The following is a 24,447-nucleotide window of genomic DNA, read 5'->3' on the forward strand; positions in this document are numbered from 1 at the left end:
TTTGCCTAATGTGTGTGTGTGTGTGTGTGTGTGTGTTTTAATATACTGTGTATACCCAGTAACTGTGTGCAGAATATTCTGCAAGGCTGAACAGCCTTCTTCATCAGTGTAAACCTGAAAGTGGCACAGCTATAGCATTGGTACTCTAATTATGATAGGTAAATATACTGCTGTTAATATTTGATTAAATATTAACACATTTCTGATCTTCAAAATAAAATTTCAAACCCCCTAAAACTGTGGTCCAGTGGTTAAAGAAAAGGGCTTGTAACCAGGAGGTCCCCGGTTCAAATCCCACCTCAGCCACTGACTCATTGTGTGACCCTGAGCAAGTCACTTAACCTCCTTGTGCTCCGTCTCTCGGGTGAGACGTAGTTGTAAGTGACTCTGCAGCTGATGCATAGTTCACACACCCTAGTCTCTGTAAGTTGCCTTGGATAAAGGCGTCTGCTAAATAAACAAATAATACTAAAACACCTAATAAAAGGACAAGGGCCTAAGAAAAAATGGGAATAAAGTAACAGGTAGAGATTTCAGTTAAAAAAGATAACTTACAGAACTAAACGGCTATGGAATCTGTAGCATGCATGTGTGTTTTAACCAGTAGGGGCAGTAAGCTAATTCCCTAGCACTTTGTCCTTAGGCAAGGCGCGTTTGACCTTGTTGAGTTGCCGTAGTCGGCATGGTTTGCTCGGTGAATGACTTTATCGAGCAGTATCTGACTGACGAGACGGGTTTGAGAAGTGGCGTGTGTTTCTAACCCCTGCAATGTCAATGTATTCAATACTTAGGGTTGTCAGGGCTGACCTCAAGGTAAGAGAGTTGTGATTTTACCTTACTGACTAACTGTGGTAATTCATAAACAGAACTGAAATACTTTACCGGTATTATGGTCGCGTAGCCGTCCTTTAATTTTACACAGCGTTGTGTAACAGTTCAGATGATACTGCATGTAAACGCGCTGTGTCTGGGGTTGCCACCTGTCCCGGTTTTGAGGAGAGTGTCCCGGGATTTCAAAATGCCTTGCCTGGACACTGAAACTAAAAACGTTTTAATATGATCCCGTTTTTAATCGTTGAGCATCCGTGTAGTTTACTACAGGCAACACCGCAATGTCATTCCCGTAGTTGAGAACGCATCAGATAAATCACGATAATAATATTACTGCATAGACGCTCAATATTCATTGTCAGTGCTGTGTTATCGTTACCTGTTGGATGAGTGCAGGATTTCTGGAGAGTTTAAAGTTTTACAAATTGACAGATTTTCCCGGCTTTGTTTTTGTGTTAACCCAAGCTGTATTGTTTTCAGTTATGCTATGCAATGTTTATTTGCTATAAAGGATTGTTTTTTTGAAACTTTTGAACTGTTTTAGAGAGGGTTTATTCGATTATTTGTTATTTTCAAAGCACCAGGATGTTTGCAAACACTGTTGAAAATACAGCCACTAAAATGACACTAAACCTTAACAGCTCTGTGAATAGAGAGTGACTATGGGCAAGACGGCTGCCCTTCAGACTGTGTAGGTGCTTGGTTGGAAGGTGTTTCCCTGTCAAATTCACACATTCCTACAGCAGTCAGGCAATCTGATATTAAATCGACAAGGCTACCCTGTAAAGCAATAGGAAACAGTAAACAAAACATGTTTTTAACTTCTTTTTATACAAAGGACTAGGGGCTGTAAGGTGGGGATGTTACAAGTGATGGACAAAAATGACACATTTGCTGTGAAGTTGTTCCACCTTGAATGGAGCTATCATAGAGGATGCTTGCAGACTTGTCTAGCGTCACTTTTTCTTATTTTTTCCATGTGCGTCAAACCCTGTGCAGTCCCACTTCTGCAATTTTGCTCGTTTTAAGTGTATTTTACTACTTTGTAGCTAGTTTTTAATGCGGTCACAGCATAGGAGGCACTTTTCTAAGAGTGATAGCGTTTCAGGAATGGGTTCCCAAGCTGTGGCATTGCCACTGAGTCAGTGAGATTCACCCCAGGTTTCACAGGTAGAATGATATGAACTACATCAGGGTCTGCATACAGGTTTAATTGATTCAATTAAGCAATTAAGAACATGGTTGGAGAACCAACTTCACATTTCAAATGCATTTATATATCCTTGATAGAACCCTTGAGAGATGCATCTCCTTAGCAAGAGAAGGCAGCACAAAATAACATTAGAAAACCAATTATTCAAACCGGACAAAAACCCATTTAAATTTACTTGATCCTGGTCAGTCAGTATTGACAGGATTTGCAAACCTGGTCAGATTTCAAATAAATATTTCTGAGTGGTTTTAAAAGGTATTGAGAAGAGGCTGTTTTTATGTTCAAAGGCAAACCCAAGATGAGCTGCTTGATGTACAAAGACACAGTGGCCTGTTAAGGGGTTTTAAAACTGGCCACCCTTGGCTTAAAGGGACGAGCCTTGAAGCGCCTGCTCGCATGTGTAATGTTTCTCTGTTTTTCTGTTCTCTGCCTGTACCAGGTCCTGCTGAGACAACCAGCCCAGTCCCTCCACTCCAGCTCCCAGCGCCTGGCTGCTGACAAGACCCTCCTGGTGAAACTGCGCAAGAGCACGGGCTACTCCTTCATCAACTGCAAGACAGCGCTGGACAAATTCAGCAACAACGTCAAGGAGGTGCCTGGAAGCCAAGCCTGCATTTAACTCTTAACACACATTTAAGATATGAAATGGTCTGTCTCGGGGCTTCTCAGGCCCCTGAGTCTTCTGGTTTTGTTCCGGCTGAGCTCTTAATTACTAAACTAAACCCTTAATTGATTTCAATTCTTAAACTGTTGGAGAGTTCAAGTGAACTATTACATTGTATAAGTAACTTCAAATCTGCAACTTTTATTTTAGGAGTCGAGAGCAATTCAAAAGGTCTAATTAAGCAAATGATTAGTTTTAAGGGTTTATTAAAACGCTGTGAGTTTTTGCAGGATTTTTACTTCTGTTTTTAAATGGTGCTCCTTCCTCTTGGCTGTGTGTGGCGCAGGCGGAAAGCTGGCTGCATGAACAAGCACAGAAGGAGGGCTGGAGCAAGGCGTCCAAACTGCAGGGCAGGAAGACCAGAGAGGGGCTGATCGGGCTGCTGCTGCTGGGGGAGCAGACTGCCGTCATGGTGGAGGTAGGAGAGGGCTCCATGGGTGGAAATAAGACTCCCACTGCATTGCAGTTTAATCCATTCCTGGTTTTACTATGAGTTTAGTATAGTAAGACACCTGTGCATGTTACCTATACTCAGTGGCCAATCAGGATTGCAGTAAAACCTGGAATGGACAAAACTGCTATTCAGTAGGAGTCTTATTACCATCCCTGGGGTTCATAGGGTCCTCACAGTCTCCCACATGTTCTGTGTTTGACAGTGTACAGCAGGTGGTTAGATTAGTACAACATAATGCACATTATTTATTTCTTAACATCAGATGTACATTAGCAAGTAGCTTGAGTAGCTGGAATCACTATAGCAAAAGTGCATAAGGGTCCCCAGTTTGTATGAGCACCCTAAAAACGTTTCAGTCTAAAGGGGCTCTTTTATATACAGCTCTGGACAAAAGTTTAGCAGCACCCTATAGAATTAACCCATTTTTAATTAATTTTCTCAGTCCTCAAATTCTAGGTGATGCAAAACTTTTGTCCAGAGCTGTGGTCTACAAATTCATCATATTTATTCTTTTATTCTTATTATCCTTTTTCTTTTTACATTATTAGTCTCCCTTCCAGTATGTTTCAATTATGATCACAAAGTGTTTTAAGTACAGTACAGTCCTGCATCTTGGTAATGATGCTGTAGGTCACAGGTTCTCGTTGCAGCTTGACGATTGGGGTGAGTTTGAACTGCAGCACCAGTCTAGTTTGTATCTTACTGGATTCATCTCTCCGTCGTGGGCAGGTGAACTGTGAGACGGACTTCGTGGCCAGGAATGTGAAGTTCCAGCAGCTGGTGAAGGAGGCAGCCCTGGCCACGCTGGCACACCACCAGAACAAGCAGGCCAGCCCAGCCAGCTACACCAAGGTACTGGAGAGCGGGCGCGTTACCATGCCTGAGCACTCTGAGAAGGGTCTGACCCACTCCCTCTCTCTGACCTGCTCTCTCCCTGATTACAGAGCATCCTGGGTGCAGAGCAGCTGTCTCAGCTGAGGTCGGTGTCCGATGGCTCTCCGCTGTCTGACCAGGTGGCCCTGGCTATTGGTAAGAACTGCTTGCTACACGCCATTGGAGCATATGCAATGTTGCCTTTGTTGTTTGAATATTAATCAGCGACCAGGCATCGCGTATTAAAATCGGCCTGTCTGTCGTTTTCTAAGTAATCATGGCGGTCATGCACCATGTCATATATAAAGATTGTGGAGGACATGGCTCATGGTGATGCTTCTACCTTTTCATGATAGTGACGGCTCTGATTTTGTATATACAGCTGTGGCAAGGAATATATGGCACCGACATTGGGGCTAATTTCCACTGTGCTGAATAAGGCATGACTTACTAGAGTGCGGGTACAGCAAATGTAAAATAATGTAGGTTATTTAGTTTTATTTTGTCCTTGATTTGCAGGTAAGCTGGGGGAGAACATGGCGCTGAAGAGGGCAGTGCTGGTGGCGGTGTCGCCCGACTGCCACATCGGCTCCTACGTCCACGGCGCCCTGCCCGCTGATGACCCCTCCCTGGCGGGCACCTCCTTTGGGAAGTACGCCGCTCTGGTGGTGTGCCACGGCGAGGCGGGGACGCTGCCGGAGATCGGGCGCCGACTCGGGCAGCACGTGGTGGGTGAGGCCCCCAGCTCCCTGGGGTCCCTGGAGGACCAGCCCTGCGGAGACTTGGAGACCAGGCTGCTGGCGCAGTCGTTCCTGCCCGACCCCAGCCGGACAGTGGGTCAGTACGTCCAGGAGAGGGGGGTCAGAGTGCTGGACTTCGTCCGCTTCGAGTGCGGGGAGAGTGTGGAGCCGGAGCAGCAGACCTAGAGGAGCCCGGCCTGCCCAGCGTTGACCAGGTCAGGCTGTACTAACGGCTCCTTCCCCATCCGAGATACATCACCCGCTGCAAGCTGACGACGCCTTACTGAAGATAGTGATACCAAACCTTAAGATCTAATGATCCACACTGTAATGCCCATTTCTGTGTCACATGTGATCCAATACTTAGCCAGCCCTCTATTATTATTTTTTAAATCCAGCCTCCCAAACCAGAATTTTTCATATGCAGTACAGGTGAGCTTCCTAATAAAAGCTGAATCTCAAAACAGTAATTGTGTGAATATAATAATTGTTACAGCTGTGTATAATGGTATTTAAAACAGGATTCGTTCATCCGACTTTTCATATCCGCCCTCACTCTGGTCGCACTGCAGTCGGAAAGGAGCAGATTACTGTATTAAGATTTGCCACGATTTAGATCATTAGGACTACATTCCTGTACTTGTGAATATTACGTTATAGATATGTGGTAACGGTACATCTACTTACTACAATGTGTAATAATGTGTAAGGTTTTCAGAAAGTGTATGATGTGATTTATATATGTTTCTGTGTTGTCTATAAAACAAAAAATCCATCCACTGTTTTTTTTTTCCTTTATTAATATCTGGGCTATGAAGAAAATAAGATGTCCCAAATTATACTGCAATACAGAGCAGTCAGGACAAACCTGTATCCCTGTCTTATTTTGTAACGGGTGATATGTAGACACGACAAAATCAGCAGCAAACTGACAAGAAAGTGGACATTTATTTTAATTTATTTTAATTGTTAAATACACGCTCTTAAATTTACAGAACACGCAGCCCATGTCATCCTCTTGTATTGAGCCACGGAAATCATTTTTGGTGGCTGGCGTCGCGAGGAGCCGCGCCGTGGTTAGAACAGTCCGTGCCTCTTCTTGAGAGTGATCTGCTTCCAGCCAGGCATGGCAGAGAACTCTCCCCGGGAGATCCCGAAGACGTCAGCGAAGTCCTGGTCCGAGAGGTAGTTCTGGAAAACACAGGACGGGGCGTGTTCCAGCTTCCATTTAATTTCCGAAACGTTTTAAACTTTAACAAGATTGGGAATGGCTGTAAATCTTGCCTTCATAAGAAACCATCCATCACTTTTGTATAAATTACTGAAACATGTATGTGCAGAGCATTTAATTGCGAAATGGAAAACTGTACAGAAATACTGAATATGAAATAAACTGGCCTATACTGTACAGTTACAAATATATGAACAGTAATATCTGGGCTGCGTATTTTTTTATAACAGTTAAACTTTCCAGCAAAATTCTTTCCTAAACTTATAAACTGCCAACACCCCTAAAACACAGGTGACCAGGATTATTATAAAATATGATACACACAGTGTGCAATAAAAAGAGGAGGTTTTGTTTAAGTGAATGATGAGTCAGATCCCAGCCCTACCTCTTTGCAAGCTGGGTCAACATCCTCGGGCAGCTCATGTTTCTGTCGGTTGACCAGCTTCTCAGGGGGGTAGCACTTAAAGGAGCTTGGGGCAGGAGCGACCGAGGCTTTGCTCATGTCCTGCAGGGAGAGAAGGAGAGGAGTCAGGGGGCATGTATGACCTTGCACCTCTGGAGGCATGGGCTTGAACAAGTGTCCAGCGAGTCATACATTGAGATCACCAGTGTAATCCACATCACAGGGTGCACCCTCCAGTACAGGGCAGGCTTGAAGCATGGAGACTGAACTGCTGTGGTCCCTCTCATGTTTCTCACATATTTATTCATAAAAGAGACACTCACTGTAGTGAGCTGGGTAATCGAGGCTGCATCTCCCAGCTCGCTCTTCAGCTGTTCGTAGGACTTACCCCCCTGCAATAAAAATAGAAACACATGTATTAGAAGTTCGAGAGCACTGTATGGAACATAATGCCTGTATAACTGATTTTGAATGTCCCAGATCACCTTGACAGACCGCCTCCACAAACCCCGACATTATTATAATCTCAAGAAGTTGTGCCAAAGAATGTCCTTACCAAGTTTCATCACATTTGGATAAGCGGGACTCTAGATGTGGCTAAAAATATCAGCGTGAGATTGATACACATGCATAGGCACCTTCAATCAATCTATAGAGAGACAGATATCTATCTCTATTTATTTTTTTAAGTGGCTATTGAATGAATGCTGGTTGGATAATAGAGAGAGACTCACACTCCACTTCTGGGGGTCCCAGGCCAGGAACCACCCTGTGAAGGTGGGGGGCTCGAAGCCCTGCTTGAGGATGAGGATGGGGGTCTCCAGGTCCCGGCCGCTGGGGTGGGTGCGCAGGTACTCCTGGGAGGTGACCAGGGCCTCCTTCTTCTCTATGTCGTTCGCCTCCCGCCCGATCCACAGGAAGATCTGAGACACAACAATAATAATAATAATAATAATAATTAATAATTAATAATAATAATAATAATAATAATAATAATAATAATAATAATAATAATATCTATAGCGCCTTGCAATTACTCAAAAACTCAAATGACTGCAGTTATCCAAAAGTGACTTACAGAGACTAGGGCAGTGGTACTCAACTCTGCCCCTCGAGATCCAATCCAGTCCAGGTTTTCACTCCAAACAGGTTCTAATGTAGTTAATTGAAGCTGATAAGAGGCACTTAACTAATTTAGGACCTGGGTGGAATAAAGACCAGGACTGGAATTAATCTTGAGGGCCAGAGTCGAGAACCACTGAACCAGGGGGTGGACTATGCATCAGCAACTCCTGCTGCAGAGTCACTTACACATCCATATAACAAAACAAACATGATTCATGCATAGCAACTTGATCCATTCCTGGTTTTGCTACAAGTTTAATAAGACACACCAGATCTTGTTACCGATACACTGTGGCGAATCAAGCTGGTAGTAAAACCTGGAATGGGTGAAACTGCTATGCAATAGGAGTCTTATTTCCAGCCCTCTGATTTCAAATGTGGGTTTTATAAACGCAGGTGGCAGTTTGTGATGATGTCATTGAAAAGTGGGGACCGATGCTGATGAAGGTGGCAACAAGCCGGCTGAGCGTTACCTGGTCCCAGGTGTCCAAGAGCATGACATCATCCTCGCTGAGGTCATCCTGGGTGAACTGCGTCACCTCGGTAACGATGAAGCGGCCCGTCTTATTGGAGCACTCAAAGAGGCGGGGCTGGTGGTCAGGCTCCACCTGTTGCAATCTACCAATAGGGGGAAAGAATGAAAAACACAAAAATAATTGAAACCCACACAGATGCTGTTCTGAGAATTATAACCGAAAGGACTGAAAAAATCTTGATTTGGTTGGATCATATTGGTACAGCCATCAATTCACTTAAATAGAGACTAATAGAATGCTAACCCACACTGGCTTGTTAAAATAAATAAGAGGCAGTGTGGGTTAGCTATGTTGCTGCAAGCAGAAACGTATTAAAATGAAAATCAAAAACAGCAGCTGTGTAACATTGTTGCCTCTTGATGCAAACTGACAACAGACTGATGCAAGTGCTGTGGGATAGCTTGGGATTGATATTAACTCAACTTTAATGAAAATGTGGGTTACGATTATCTTGCCCTGAGCCCTTCAATTATTGTACGTGTGTGTGTGTGTGTGTGGGATCGATTCCCCCTGCCTCATCACCCCCTCTTTGAGGTACCTTTTGTCGTTGGCGTAGGGGGCTCTCCCTCCAAGGAGATCCCAGAATTCCAGGGGCTCCATGCCCTCGGCAATGATCTCCTGCGCCCCCTTCGAGATCACACTGGCCACCTGCTTCGCCATCTGCCTCTCGTCACCACTGGAGCCCTGGGCAGCAAGGAGACACAGAGGCGGTCACAATAGTATCTCATAATGTACACCTACCAACACCTGGTTTATAAACACTGAATCGACACAAGAGAAAACACCCGAGATGGATTTGGACAGGAAATCAAATCTGGAGCAACTGGGGAGTTATACAGTATCTATATAACAAACTTACTTTGTAAGAAAGGTGATTTCTAACACAGCGTTTTTAGGCTGATTGCTGGAAAACAACAAATCAAATGAACCATTGCCATTACATATCTGTACTTTAAATCCATCTCCATTGAATCCGGATAGCTACGGCATCTCCCAAGATTTAAATTAAAGATCAAAAACCCCACGAGGCCAGATCAGAGACGGCATGTTGTTTATTTGGAGGTTGCACGCTGTTAAAATCTTGACGTTGCACCATATATAGCCCGCCCTGCTACCATCTGCTACCATCCTCCTAACCCGACCCTCTTCCCTCCCTCCCCCTGGTTCTGCAGTCTGTTCTCACCTTGCCGCACCACACGAAGCAGCCCTCCTGGTGTTTGAGCATGAAGACGTCGTTGGAGTTGAGCGAGGAGGAGAAGGCAGGCACCTCGATAGCCTTGGTGTTGGACGGCTCAGTCCCCTTCACCTGGAAGAGCCTCACGGGGGGCTCGGGGGCCGTGTTCCCCTTCCGAGAGCTGCCGCCCTGCAGGGACAGTCAGGGTCAGAGAGCCAGGGTGGATCCAGCGGAGAGGGGGGGGAATCAGAGAGTCAGGTCGGGCTCAGTGCCTTACCTGATTAATGTAGGCTAGGTCAGCCAAATTGGATTTAAATTAGCAAGCACCAGCTGGTTGATCCAGCCTAAAACTAGCAGGCAGCAGTGTGGAGTAGTGGTTAGGGCTCTGGACTCTTGACCGGAGGGTCATGGGTTCAATCCCAGTTAGGGGACACTGCTGCTGTACCCTTGAGCAAGGTACTTTACCTAGATTGCTCCAGTAAAAACCCAACAATTGGGTAATTGTATGTAAAAATAATGTGATATCTTGTAACAATTGTAAGTCGCCCTGGATAAGGGCGTCTGCTAAGAAATAAATAATAATAATAAAACTATAGCCAAAAGTTTTGCATCACCCTATAGAATGAACTAGTTTTGCTTCATAAAGTCGAATGAAACCTGCTGAATAATATCATTTTTGAGGTTTCTTTGATTACATGATGTTAAATAAAAATCTAAATTATGTTCATACAGCTTTTTATTTATTTAAATTAATTATGTCTCAATCCTAAAATTCTAGGTGATACGAAACTTCTGATCATAGCTGTAGAGCATCCCAAACAGCCTCACAGACCTTGATTATAACCAAATCTAGCACGACATTCCCTAAGGTGGCATCAGGCAGCCCAGGGTTCGTTCCAATCGGGGTCTGTAAAACCGGCTCTAATGCTATCTTATACCCACCTCGAAGATGACCATCTTTCCCTTGAACATGGACATGAAGTGTCGCGGCTCCTTGCCCATAGTGATTCGCACCTGGACCGGCTCATCTCCGTACTGCTGGTCAAGAGTGACCGCCTGGAACGCTGAGGCTGCCAGCTCGTCCTGAGTGGCGTGGCGACCCTGCGGGGAGGTCAAGGGGTCGGAGGTCAGGAAGGGTTCAAGACGAATAAAATTTTCTTGGATATTGTGGCTGTGTACGATTCATTCATTGAACCCTTTCGTTCATGAAATATTGAAAATAGCTATCTAGGTTTGGACATGTAATAAATATGTTTATATGGGGGGAAAAAATAGCATCCTTGTGCTGTTTGACGAGGATTACTTTGATGAGCCAACAAAACAATTGAATGAGTCTGTAGGTCGCAGGTTGCCCAGGACTCACCTGCCAGATGTACAGCAGGTAGTGCTTTTTGCGGTTCACCTCGTAGGTGTACAGCACCAGGTAGCAGTCTCCCCCATAAAAAAAACCATGCCACTCGGGCTCCACCAGCACCAGCTCCAGATTCTCAATCCGCCACACCTGAGGAGAGAGACGGGAAACTGGGGCAGTCAGAGAGAACGGGTCCATCATTTCTATTACTTCTGATGGTTTTGCCTTAGAATTGTGATTGAGCGTTTAAGTTACGTAGGGGTGGAAATAAGACTCCCATTGCACTGCAGTTTGATCCATTCCTGGTTTTACTAGGAGTTTAATCAGACACACCTGAGCTTGTTACCTACACACTGTAGCAAATCAAGCTCATGTTAAAACCTGGAATGGGTAAAACTGCTATGCAATAGGAGTCATTTCCATCAGATGGATGCTTTACCATTGAGAGGGTGAAGGTTTTGCATCATCCTAAAGAAGTAACTCATTTTGCTTCATAAAAGGTTGAATGAAACCTGCTGAATGATGTTATGTGAAGATATTGAATTACACACCGCTTTGTAGATTTTTACATAGTTAACGAAAAACTGACAAATAAAAAAATTTGACATTTGGAAATCTAACCTGTAAAAGTATTATGGCTTCCGGTCGACTTTTGCGATATCATTTTGTAGTTTCTTTGATTACATGATGTTAAATAAAAGATGTCAAATTATTTTCCTATAGTTTCCTAAAATTCTATGTGATGCAAAACATTTGTCCATAGCTGTAAATTGTCTTCCAATTTAATAAAATCACAGCTAGCGCATATTACAAATCAGTTTGGATTAAACGCTAATTCTGGAACTCGGGCTGTATGTGTGTGACAGATGGGAGAGGAGGACTCACCTCAGCCTTGCCCGCACCATCATCCACCATCCTCTCCTGGGCTGCGACCTCTGGCTTTGAGTGCATGAGACTCGCGTCGAACTTCTCCTGGCTGACTTTAGCTGGAAATCAAAGCAGGAACATTCCTTCAAGACAGGTTTAAGAACGCTTGCCATTTGAAACACGCACAACTCATTCTAAACACTACAAACAAAGTCCCAGACCATCATGGCTATGGCAAAAGGTGTTGCATCACCTAGAATTTTAGGATTGAGACATAATTAAAAAAAACTATATGCGACATGATTTAGATCTTTTATTTAACATCATATAAATGATATCACGTTTTTCAATTTTTTGTCAGTGAAGTAGTGTATATGGAAAACTACAAAGCGGTATGTCATTCAATATGTTAACATTATTCAGCAGGTTTCATTCGACTTCATGAAGCAAAATGAGTTAATTCTATAGGGCGATGCAACATTTTTGGCCATAGCTGTAGATTAAAATAAATCATCCTAGAATGATCGCATTGCGACTGGAAGAGTCAGTGGTGTACAGACTCTGCACTAGCATAGGAAATCCAGTAGGTGGCGACAACAGCACCACAGTGCAGCCTGTATGATCAACACTGGGTCTCAAAACAAGCAAAAACCTTCAGGCTCTTCCTGTAGGCTGCTGGCAGCAATGCACGCGTGTCCGATCCCTTAGTTTGCATCCTGTCTGCTGTCCTGTGTTGTTAACAGGGATGCAAGTAAGTTTGCACAGCAGAGTTTGAGTTAATGCCTGTTAGTATTTGCACATCTCCTGTGCTCTCCCAATAAAGCCTTTGGAGTCCTTTTAGCAATCAATATGAAGCCCTTGCACTCAGTTATAATATTAAAATGGTTTTATTCCTTTGTGAAAACCAGCTCCCGTTTCTATATAGGTTCCGCAGTGTCTGCTACTGACAAACAAAAAGCATTTCTGTCTGTGAGATTATAGTACTAGTCTGCAGTGTTGAGTGGAGTTCTCTTTCCTCTGAATGCGTACAGGGCCGCAGTGTTGAAAGAGTTAACTCACTGAGCTGTATTCAGCCACACAGACTGACTTATTGTGTTGCAAAAAGTTTGCATAGATGTGCAATACATTACCAAGTTATGCAAATGGGATCAGATGAAAGTTGAATACGCCGCTGTGCATTCTCTTGTAAAACTGATGCAAACGATAAGAGTCATAAAACAGAACAGGCTGGTTTCCAAAGCAGTTGCTACAGTCTTTAACACTGCTGTCATATATTTAAAAAAAAAATAAAACAGGACCCAAGTTATATCCAGCAGTCCACTCTCTTAGACTCAATATCGTGGATCTGCAAGATCCTTCTCTGTGTCTTTCTAGAAGTACAGCTTACAGGTCTTTGGAATAATGTAGTAAAGGCACCTAGAAATTAGCTTTGACCAGTTCTAAAACCTAGCCAGTGTAAAGGGAAGTATATTCTGTATGTCCTACACCCAGATCTTGTTGATCTGTGGTACTGCGGCAGCCTAGTTGGAATTGTAAGGTATATTAGTCCCCAGAAAATCTGGATTTTGCCTGCACCTCGTAAAAAGTAACAAATATGTTGGTAATATTTCTGCAAGTCTTAAAAAATCATGCTGAGTTTGAGAAAGTTGATAGAACATTGTATCCTGTAAGGTCCTGGGACAAATTACTTCACTTTACACCTTTTGTTGACTAAATCTGAGCTTTTGAGGTATTGGGGTTGGAATTCCCAGGTAAGCTAAGACTACTCCTTTGGTCAAACTTAAGGGATGATGATCTTAAGTAAGTCCACACCCTGACTCTCCACGACAGGATCCCGGTGGCTGATTAGTTAACTCTGACCCTCCTCTGCATCCTCAGCTTGGAAGAGGCCCTGGCTTACCCACTTTGCCGACGTTGTAAGTCTTCCCCAGGCCCGCAGCCTGGTCCTTGACTGTCCACTTCTGGAAGAGCTGTTTGAACAAGGCGGACTCGGCTTCATCGTTCACGGTCTCCACGTTGGTGGTGCGCGGGTAACCTTTCAACTTAATGAACTCCTGCAGCCAATCAAATAGAAGGAGGGCTAGCGATTTACAATCATACCTCTTCTGAGTAAGGAGCTTCCAATTACATTTCAATTGCTTTTTTTTTTTTTACTTTTCCCTTAGTGAGTGACTGGACCGAACGGCCATCTTCATTATATTCCAGTCATGACCTTTCAACTCTGCTAGTCCCATCCTATCCTTTGTTAGCTTTATTAAAGTTGTCACTGCCACCCCACTTAAAGGTGTGGTAGCCAATGCTTTATAATCTGTTTCCTGGATCTCTTGTCCCTCAGCAATCAACACAGTGCATTCAGTAACTGAGCGTCTCAGAGCGAGAGTTTTTCCTCTCACTCGGATCACAGATGAAATCCGCTCTGCAGCTCGGAGCTGCTCAGGGGGAGCGGGACTGAGCGTGCCGTGAAGTGGGTTCTTTCACTGAGCTGCTCTGAGCAGCTCACTTACTTCACGCACCCAGAACAAACTGCATCGATCCATCAAAACAGTTGTTTAAATAAGGCTTTGTGAACCGGATACATCACCTCATATCTATTCCGACGTATTTTAATAAATCTGAAATGGAGGATAGATGAAAGCCACTAACCAGAGCTCGTCTCATGGCAGTCAGCTTCTCCTCTTTCGTGGCTCGTTTTCCTTTCCACACAAAGATCTTAACTCCTCCTTGGTCCAGGATGTAGCAGTCCTGGAAACCAATGCAAATTACAGACTGTTCATTTAAAATATGGACAAATAATCCCCTGTGTGCACGCATACTGTATTGAGGGTCTTTACAACCCAGGAGTGGATTCATATACAGGGCTCAATATCATTAGAAATTACAGCACAATATTTTGCTGAAATTGAAATTACAATGCTATTATGTTCAATTTCAATTAGTTATAATTACGCTGCAGTAATTACAATTATGAATTACAATTACACTAAAGGAACAAACAGCTCCACAACATGCTTACTCAATTTATTCTAAATATCCCAGCAATAATCGCAGGTATAAATACAGAAACATACTGTAGAACTTTTCTTTTCAAACAAATGGGGTCACCAGAATCTGTCGAATGACAAATAAAATCGTAATTGAACTGTAATCTGTCAATTATTATATAATGTGTGCCAGGTTTCAATTACAATTACATTATAATTGCAATGAATTACAAGTTGCACAATTACAATTGTAATTGAACCTAACGTATAGGTTAAAATGTATATAAAAACATCCCCCCATGCACTTATTATTGAACTCACATCATGATTCAGTAGATCCTGGACCAGTGGCCTTGCAGCGACCTCTGTGACCTTCATCTGGCCGTCAGCGTCCGAAACACTGGGAGATTCAAAATCAAATCAAATCAAAACACGCTTCCCCTTTTCACCGTTTACAATTGATTCGAATGTCATTTCACGGCTCAATGCTCACTGGTAGAGAGTGACGTTGGCTTTCTGTTGCTGGTCGGCCTGTTCGTCTGAAGTTCCTGGGGGTAAACTTCCAGCACGCTCCCCCAGAACGCTGTTCAGGGCAGCCATAAGCTCGGCAGACTTCCCCTCTTCGTCTCCCTCCACCACTCTGATCTCCGCCCGGCCCCCGCGCTCCCTGTCTCGGATATCCTTGGCCAGCTGCATCCCCTGGAAGACATTTCAGTTTGTGTTTCTATATAAACTCTTATGCAGGTAGTGAACCGGTTTAACACAGGACGTCCGAATCTGTATAATATATGAAATTGTCTATGATGAAGGATTTAGAAAATGCTCTGTTTAGATTTTAAGCTTCAGTTGAAAAAATCTGCATACAATGAATGTGTTGCTTTTTTTTAGCTTGTTAATATAACAGACAAGCTCTCTTTGTCTTTTTTTTTTATTTAAATGGTTCTGCTCCTCTCTGCTGCAAACAGACTGAGCTGTAACACACATTCAAATGAAGGAGCAGGGAAAATGAGGTGCCTTCAAGACTGAGATATGGAAACGAGTGCATTTCCCTATAATCAGCCGTTCATTATCACAATGCAAACACTGTAAATAAACTTGTCGCTGCCAGGAGCATGGCTTGGGCTGAGATGGCATATTTCTCTGCAGAAACATCTTTCAAGTCTAAGCTACACTGACTGCACCCATACCAGACCAATGGCAAGCCCTGGATGTTTGTGATGGTGGCTCTCTATCCTAATTCACAGTTTGGATTTGGGTACCTTCAGGCGCTCCTGTCTGTTGCTCTCTGGTCCATTCCACTGGATGATGGCTTTCCCGATGTCCAGCAGGAAGACGTCCCCAAGGTTGAAGCTTGACCAGGACATCTCCACCTGGGACAGACACACAGCGCACAGTGAGCCGCTGCACCAGCCAACAACCAAAACTGAGCTGACCGTGCTCTGAACTCAGTCCTGTCTGTTTCCATTAGCACCCAGCTGGCCCGGCATGGTTTGTCTCTCAAAAATGACAATTTCACGCCGTCAAACCAAATACAATATTCCAATGCCTTTGCAAGTCTTAAAAATCAGTTTTACCTGCAGAAGAGCTGACTGGAGAGGACGGCCGGCTAGACTGTCGGTGTGCGGCAGGTTCTGAGCATTAGGAGATGTTGTTATTTTTGGACACAGAATTTGCATGGAGCATCCTGTCATTAATATGTGGCAGGTACTGTGCCCACACTCCCATACAGAGTGGCTCCCTTTCTGTGTTTTTTTAAAAACTGCCTTCTTTCTTAAAATTGAAATGATCAGATGGCAGCAGTTTGAGCCAGCATGCTTGCAAACTCACACCTGTGGTCAATCAGATCATGTGATTTACAGCAATGGTACCAGGATGCAGCCGCTTATCTACAGTAGGTGAAATATTTGCATATCCTGTATTAATGTATAAACATGTGATAAAACAATAGATTATGAAGGAAGGACAGTGAAAATGTGATCAGAGGTAATCAGCAATTTTGCAGCATTGGTTTGCAGGGACTATAATGGTTTCTACACCTTATCAGAGTAGTCAACTCAAGTGGCATGTTTCATATGGAATAGTGTACAGGGTGCTGCACAATTCAAGCAGATATCCACACCATGCGAGTCCAGAGGGTAGGGTTACTATTGCAATGCATTCTGGTACCTTGCACGGCAGGACTACACTTACCAGAATGCATTGGGGTGTGAGTTGAATTGCCTCAGCTGTCCCAAACTGTCCTGATGTACATGAAGTCATACGGTAAGCTTATCAGAGGGGCTTCTGGTCCCACTGAATTTGAGTGGGGTGACTATCAGCTTGTATCTTACTCTATGCTATATATAAATAAATAATTAGGCCTTTTAATCTGATACAAATTGGTAAGAGTTTCAGATACAGTCAAATAAAACACAAATAAACGGAAATGCTGCCTGAAAGCAACTTTTGAAGAGTCAGAGTCAAATTAAAAAGTTAAATCAACCATTTGCTGAGATCCTGCAAGAAAATGCACATCGCTGCCTCAAAACAGTGTTTGTAGAAAAAAAAGCATGAAGCTGTGATGGTATAGATTTGAGCATGAATTTAGATCCCAAGGCTAGGTTTGGTTTAAAATAGGAGTCACATATGTAAATGACAGCATTTCCCTGTGTTGGCTTTTCAGTGTTACAATGCAAATAACACCACCTACTCACATCCCAGCTGCACAGCAATGCCACTGTGCTCCATTGATTTATATTAGTTTCATATAAATGAAACCTTATATGCCAAGCAAACACATTTAAGAAATGATCGTCTGAAATCTACCCTGCACGAAATTCAATGTATGCATCTTCGTATCATATTTTTTTGTTTCATAAGTAGAAAAAGAATCACTGTGTGTTTGTATTTTAGCATGCAACCCAGTGCAGGGATGGGAACAAGACTCCCATTGAATAGCAGTATGATCCACTCCTGGTTTTACTATGGGTTTAATATATGACACACCTGAGCTTGTTACCTGCACACTGTGGCTGATCAAGCTTGTAACAAAACCTGGAATGGGGGAAACTGCTATACAATAGGAGTCTCATTTCCATCCCTGCAGCTGGCTTTGACATCTTACTTTGCAAGAACCCTATTTTTTTTTAAACAGCACACTTTTATACTAGCTTTACATTGATGAATTCTTCATCTGACATTGCCATGACAATAGCTCTCCCCATTGGCACATATGAAGGGACAGGAAAACAGCTGCCTCTCTACGCACCTCCTTGGCCGTGACGTTCCTCTTTCCCTTCACATGCAGCAGCCTCTTCACATCATAGCTGTTCGTCTCCACATGCTTCATCCCTGAGGCAACACCCCCCTTCTTGTAGCTAAAAAATGAACATTAAAAATGAAAACTCAGTTTACGGCAGCAAAAATACGTCCACGCCTCAGATGAGAGGAAAATATTCTTCCAATCGGCTTTTAGAACAGCCGATTGGTACTCGATTGTAAACGTGAGGGAAGGACAGCTTTCCTTGTTTTGAAATCAACTCATAAACAAATTGATTTATTGAACGCCTGCCGATAAATACTTCTTAAAAGGCAATTCCGAGTACAAGCCGTAGACTCACACGGTGCCACGATCATGATTTTAAATGCACTGTAAAATTGCAGTAAATGTCGATATATCGAAGACTAAGGTACGTTAAACGGGAATGCACAATCAGACCTGGTAAATAGGAATCCCTGACAGCAGAGCCTGCAGCGCACTCACATGATGCCCTGTTTGAAGTAGCCTCGGAAGCAGTCCGACTCGTGTCCCTGAACCTCCCGGTGCTGCACCGGGCTGCCCCCCAGGTGATCGTCCAGCTGCGTGGTGTAGATGGCAGCAGAGCCCTGCTCATCCAGACTGGACTCCAGACCGATCCAGTAGTGAATATCATAGGTGAAAGTGTTGCCCGACTTCATTGTCTAAATGGACACAGACATAGCCACCAGTACTGAAAGCATCCCAGTATTAAAATACATGCCAGCTAGGGGAAGACCAGGGGTGTCCAATCACGGTCCGGGAGGGCCATTGTTCCACTCCAACGGGGTTGGAACAAAGACCCGGAATGGAAGAGCAAACTTTGGACACCCCTGGAGTAGACCAGCTACTGATTTGACAGAGTTGAATAATCAAAGTAAAAACAGTTGACTAGTCGCCACTTTACAATAACTATCAATAAATCGTGTGTGTGTACGTAGTGTTACATGACACTTTGCTGTTTGTGCTCTGTATTTAAAAACTTCTTGGATTTTTTTTTTTAAATACCATGTGTGTGTCATGGATTGTAACCTCAACTGCACTTCTGCCCATTTGTTTCAGTCAAACTGCTAACATACACTTTAAACACACACTACTGCTTTGAAATTAAAGAGTGCGATTAGCTGACCAGCTCACTTTTCTAGTCGACTATTCAGAGCGACCCCTAGCAATGTAATTCCAGTAAATGTACCCAGAATGCTCCTGTAATGTTTTATTCCCTACCCAATTACTTCTTGCAACATGTTAAAAAATAAAAGCAAGGGACGCTGTACCCAACACTGCTAATAAGCGCTGTTGTTTTTCAACCAGATGATTTGTGAGGTCTAGTATTGCAATTAGGTTTTTTGGTTTCTGTGCCGGAGCCAAACCCTTACTGAATTTAGAGGATGCTAAAATCTGACCCCTGCCAACTCCACTTAAAACTGATTTGAGGAGCTAAAAGGCAGGCTCTGTTTCTTACTGTTCATTAAATTAGGGATTGAGATCTCTCAGGCCTGCTCATTTAAGAGCACACACACACACTATATTGCCCCTGGTTAACCTGCGGGGTTAGCTAGTTTTTCAGTTTAGCCTGGTGCTGTGATAATGACTATGCACACCAGGGGTGCCAATCACAGCTTTACCAAGAGCCACATTGTAATTTCCACTGACTTCTTAAAGACCACCGTGGTACAAGTATAAAATCACAGTTAACGAATGTACTCTTTTTGCTAGAGTTTGTATATCATCTTTTTAAACAGTTTCAACCACCCCAATAGAGCTCTCAGAATCATCTCTAACCTCTGAGTGCAGCTGGTACACTGGAGTGTAACCGTTAACCTGTCCCCCCTGCAACACTCAAGTGGATGTCAAAAAATCCATCAGTAAGCTGCATCAGTTTAACCGCAGGCTTTAAATATAACAGAAACTGGGAGGTGGGGGGGGGGGGGGGGTTCTTACAGAGAGCAGGATGTAGCAGTCGCCTTCAAAAAAGCTCCCGTACGCCTTCTGTGGCACTGGGGCAAGATCCATTTTCTGAGAAAAATAAAAAAAGATTAACATTAAGCTCAACAGGACAATGAATCAATGCTAATGTATCTGCACTGGCATCATCTTGTTCTTGCACTGAACTGCTCCACACTTTGCTGTATTCTACTACTGCTCTCAAATCATAACTATACTTCCTGTATTTTGCACTTGATTTTACTCTTAAAGGTAACCGTATTCACGTTTTGAAAATGTCTGAACAAGAAAAAATGCTGATTAAAAAAAATAACAGAACAATGCAATAAATTGTATTTTTCTTTTTTTGCTCGGCACAGCAAGCTTGGCAGTGAAAAGGTTAAGTGACGAAAAAAAACTTCTGCTTATTCCAGAGGTGGGAAGAGGACGGCTGCAGAGGTCTTGACTCACCTCAATTCTCCAGATAATGATTCCAGGAGTGTTGTTTATGGCTTTGAATGCGGCCGCCATGGCAACGACTGAAACGGGAAGCCTTTTACGATGAAACTAGAACTCTCTACAAACAAAATGAATAAACAAAACCATTCAAAAGAACCAAGTTAGTAAGAAAACTGCAAAATTACCATTACATGGGTAAACCTTTTATTGTATAAGAGCATTTTTGAAAAAAAAAAAAAATCCCTTGTTAATTTATGCTTAGCTTCTCGATGTGATTCATAACCTCCTTCTGTTGCAAGTAGTCTGTGGCACTATTCACGCAGCTAAAACCCGCCTTTGAGGGAATATAAATAAAGAAAGTTGATGCAAATTGATTAACAAGGTGTGGTAACAGAGAGGGAAATAATACTCTTACCGCATAGCAGTTTCACTGTATCACTGTGTATAGGTAACAAGCTCAAAACGTCTGATTAAACTCATAGCAAAACCAGGAATGGATACAGTCTAATTTCCATCCCTGCTGCTAACTGATAAAACTAGAGTGTGCAGAATTCTTTGGAAGAGTAAAGAGACACTGAGGGATTGTGTATCAGAGCAAGACTGCGAGACAGCGGAGGTTCGTGGCAGTGTGAAACACGCCTAGTACACAGTACACTGCAGCCAACAGCTACAGAAATGTAGCAGACACTGGCCCATCCCTTAAAATACAAACACAGTGGCACCATCCACACAGTTTGACTTATGATCAATATCCATTAGTAATTTCTACATTATAGTTCGCTAACTAAAACAACAACAACAACAACATTTGGCCAATATTAATGCAATCTAATTATATCCAGTTTGCGCTTGGAGACTCAAACCAGTGCACACACATACAGAGGGTCCGCACGAACACAATCCATGCGTAAGGGACCCCCACCTTTTGAATGGGATCCCTAAAAAAAAGATTTTAAAAAACAATTATTGTTACCTAAACCATCGCTAAACACCACATTGCGTTTTTTAAGCTTAATAATGTATATTTTATATTTGTGATGCGGCAGTCTAGAAATGACCAAAAAAGGACTGGTTGTAGAGAAAAGGTGATGACACAGTCTAGCATGACCACAAAACCACATGACTGCCTATTTGGGCACGTGAAGGGGCTGGATTTGTGCAAAGATCTGGTTCATGTTACAAACAATATTTGCATGCAATATCGGAACCCAACCAGGGCTATAGGACGAAAAACAATCAGCCCCATTCTTTAACCACATCAAACACAGCTTCTTATGAATAAACATGCTAATAAACATTGGTTATGATGTACAGTGGATGGAATTTTGGGGTGTGAAGTCTGATAAATATCAGCAAGAAATGATTGTACTTTACCAGCATATAAAAATGTGGGTTTGTTCACTTCAACACTAGCTTTGTGACAATTAGACCAGCGTGTTTATTGATGCATACAGAAATCTAAGCGCAGAATAGGTTTCGCAAGAACTGGACAAGCGTTTCTCTAGATATCTGGAAAAGTGTGTCATGTGTACGCCCAGCTCCACTAATAATACAGCGGAGGCTGATTTTGATGCGATTCAGCCGTAGGAAATTTCTTGAGATTATTCTTACTGTTATTTATCAAAGACACAATATGGTGCTGCAATCTAAAAGTTCATTTTCACCACACTAATCTCCATACAGAAAAGTTTAAAAAGTCCCATTATAAACCAAATGTGTTAGCCTGAAGACCCCCTAACAGCAGAACCACTAGCAGACCACAGCATTGCCAGCAAGGCAATGAACTGGGATCCAACGCTGCAGAAATCCTGATACTGTAGCACACAGTCTGTCTGGTAGCATTGTATATCATTGTGAAGCCAGTGGTGTTTCAATATATAAACATATTGCCTTTGATAGATAGTGGTACCATTTCACCGATGGTGGCATCATACCATCGGCCCACCTTTCTCTCTTCGTACAGAACCATTGCCTTGACATATTTTTTGGAGTGCTGCAGTCTGCGTGGCACTTGAAGAACATTAAAAGGGTGGATTCAAAATACATGGACGAGAAATCTTGAAACATTTGTCCTGCCTTTCTTTAAAAAGACTAGAAAGAATGGAAAAGAAAGAGGAAGGAGGGGGAGATCAGGTGAAATAAACAGCAACAAAGCCATCCTTAAAAAGTTTGCTGTATGCCAAATCTTTTTTTGGACATTTAAAGTTTAAACAATTTTTTGGCACGAAGACAAAGCTTCAGATTTATGTATTATACTGTATACTGGAGTGCATGGAAAGTGATGGGCAAGGTGGGTGCAGTAAAATAAAAAATAAAGACAAAACCGGTTAAAATCACAGTACCTCAGATCTGGATTCCAAAACAGCAGCTCTTCCACAAACTCCCAGTACGCTCTCTGGGACCAGTATCACCAGCAATCCAGTAGGCTACCCAGCAACTAATAAAGCAGTCGGACGAGCTCCAGCCTTGCACTTGGAATATTTGAATGAGTTTGCATGCTCTAAACTTTGTGCGGCCCCCCTTGTCCAATCATTACGCTGGCACTGCGCGATTGCAACGTCGCAGGCAAATAATCATACAAGCTCGTATTCAAAGCAGATGAGGCGTGGTCCTGGGGGGGGGTAAGCAAATTAAACACACAGCAGCAGCAGCAGCAGCAGCAGGCAGGAGGAGAAGGAGGAGAAGGAGAAGGAGGAGGAGGCTGGTGTGTGGTTCACTATATTGGGTGGCTTTCTCTCTCCTCTGGCTGTATTGATCTTCCTAAAGTGCCCTTCTGCTGAATAATTAAGGGAATAGCACAGTGCATTAGCCACACTGTCTGTGCATTAAGCAGTGCTGTACAACACAACTCAAGCATCTTGATGATGTTGTTTCCATTAAGCGCAATGTGATACAGAAACTGTGCCCTGCTCAGTACTGGATGAGTCGTAATGGGAATCGTTCAAGAAAATAGTTTTTATAGATCCCGGAATAGGATTTTGAGCTGTGTAATTATTTTCTGTTTTTACTGGGGTAACTATAGAGTTAGTAGAATAGAGCCACCAAAGAATTGTATTGAAGACCCCTATATACTTTCTGAAACATATATTCTATATATCTGTTTCATGTAGGTTCTGATGAGGTCTCCCACTGTTCTAACAACATTAAATAATTAACTTAACTGATCAATATATATATCAATTTTGTAAGGGATTTTAAGGCCCATTAAAAGTGATGAATTGCAAACACTTAATCTACAGAGCATGCATTGTACAAACAATAGCTATAAGCTACAGTCTCCATGCCTCAAGCCTGCCCTGGACTGGAGGGAGCACCCTTTCTCTTAGGGGGTGAGAGAGCAGTTCAGTCTCCATGTCTCAAGCCTGCCCTGGACCAGAGGGAGCACCCTTTCTCTTAGGGGATGAGGGAGCAGTTCAGCCTCCATACCTCAAGCCTGCCCTGGACTGGAGGGAGCACCCTTTCTCTTAAGGGGTGAGGGAGCAGTTCAATCTCCATGCCTCAAGCCTGCCCTGGACGGGAAGGAGCACCCTTTCTCATAGGGGGTGAGGGAGCAGTTCAGTCTCCATGCCTCAAGCCTGCCCTGGACTGGAGGGAGCACCCTTTCTCTTAGGGGGTGAGGGAGCAGTTCAGTCTCCATGCCTCAAGCCTGCCCTGGACTGGAGGGAGCACCCTTTCTCTACGGGGGTGAGGGAGCAGTTCAGTCTCCATGCCTCAAGCCTGCCCTGGACTGGAGGGAGCACCCTTTCTCTTAGGGGGTGAGGGAGCAGTTCAGTCTCCATGCCTCAAGCCTGCCCTGAACTGGAGGGAGCACCCTTTCTCTTAGGGAAGTGAGGGAGCAGTTTCACATAAAATAATTCAGGACTGAAGGGGTTAAACTAGTGTTGTACCAGGAACATAGATTTCTTTCGAAACCGCACGTATTAACATCAGTATAGGGAGCAAGGTGTGATAAGATTCATGATATTATGGTTAGACTTTTTTTATTCAAACAATCCCTGAATACGTACAGCCTTTATTTTTCTTTATATATACCTGTATATTAAAAAGTGCTTTGGAGTTCTCTGTATGAATTGGGTTAAACAAAATGAAGTGGTGCCAATGGGTTTAACAAACCAGTGTTTCAACAATAAAGTGGAAGACCAGAGGAAACTCAGCGAAGTTGGTCAGCAATACACAACACTGCACGCCACTTCCAGGAGTTTTTTTTTTAAAGCTTTGAGTTTGATCAGATTGTGTGATTTGAATACGCTGCACTCATCCTCAATGCAAATGCCTGCTGTGTTTCATTCTCCCAGCCATATTAGGACATGCTTGAGCTTCTGGGCTGTACCTGCTGAGGAAATAATCC

General features: G+C 43.2%; 2 protein-coding genes across 3 annotated transcripts; one reads left to right on the top strand and one right to left on the bottom strand.

The window, feature by feature from the left end:
• The first annotated feature begins 591 nt into the window (after nt 1-591).
• Nucleotides 592-6,201, top strand: LOC117401094 (elongation factor Ts, mitochondrial). 2 transcript variants are annotated; one of them, XM_034001558.3, is made up of 7 exons: nt 592-813; nt 2,484-2,636; nt 2,995-3,126; nt 3,892-4,014; nt 4,107-4,191; nt 4,555-4,990; nt 5,771-6,201. In XM_034001558.3, exons 1-6 carry the CDS (start codon nt 769-771, stop codon nt 4,959-4,961), a joined length of 945 nt encoding a protein of 314 aa, XP_033857449.3. In that variant the 5' UTR covers nt 592-768; the 3' UTR covers nt 4,962-4,990; nt 5,771-6,201. The 2 variants fall into 2 exon arrangements, with proteins under 2 accessions (XP_033857449.3, XP_033857448.3); XM_034001557.3 differs by lacking the exon at nt 5,771-6,201 and having other exon boundaries at nt 596-813; nt 4,555-5,550.
• LOC117967098 (advillin-like) lies at nt 5,831-22,727 on the bottom strand. Its single transcript, XM_034914299.2, has 20 exons — nt 22,442-22,727; nt 20,112-20,217; nt 19,659-19,733; nt 18,186-18,382; nt 17,691-17,799; nt 15,703-15,813; nt 14,937-15,142; nt 14,765-14,843; nt 14,106-14,204; nt 13,363-13,516; nt 11,481-11,581; nt 10,608-10,745; nt 10,187-10,345; nt 9,254-9,433; nt 8,609-8,754; nt 8,008-8,152; nt 7,144-7,332; nt 6,733-6,801; nt 6,392-6,511; nt 5,831-5,966 (listed from the first exon to the last, which is right to left on the bottom strand). The coding sequence occupies exons 2-20, from the start codon at nt 20,169-20,171 to the stop codon at nt 5,853-5,855; spliced, it is 2,451 nt and encodes an 816-aa protein (XP_034770190.2). The 5' UTR covers nt 20,172-20,217; nt 22,442-22,727; the 3' UTR covers nt 5,831-5,852.
• Between the last annotated feature and the right edge of the window lie 1,720 nt (nt 22,728-24,447).

The sequence above is a fragment of the Acipenser ruthenus genome, chromosome 42 (assembly GCF_902713425.1).
Source record: "Acipenser ruthenus chromosome 42, fAciRut3.2 maternal haplotype, whole genome shotgun sequence".
Classification (NCBI taxonomy): domain Eukaryota; kingdom Metazoa; phylum Chordata; class Actinopteri; order Acipenseriformes; family Acipenseridae; genus Acipenser; species Acipenser ruthenus.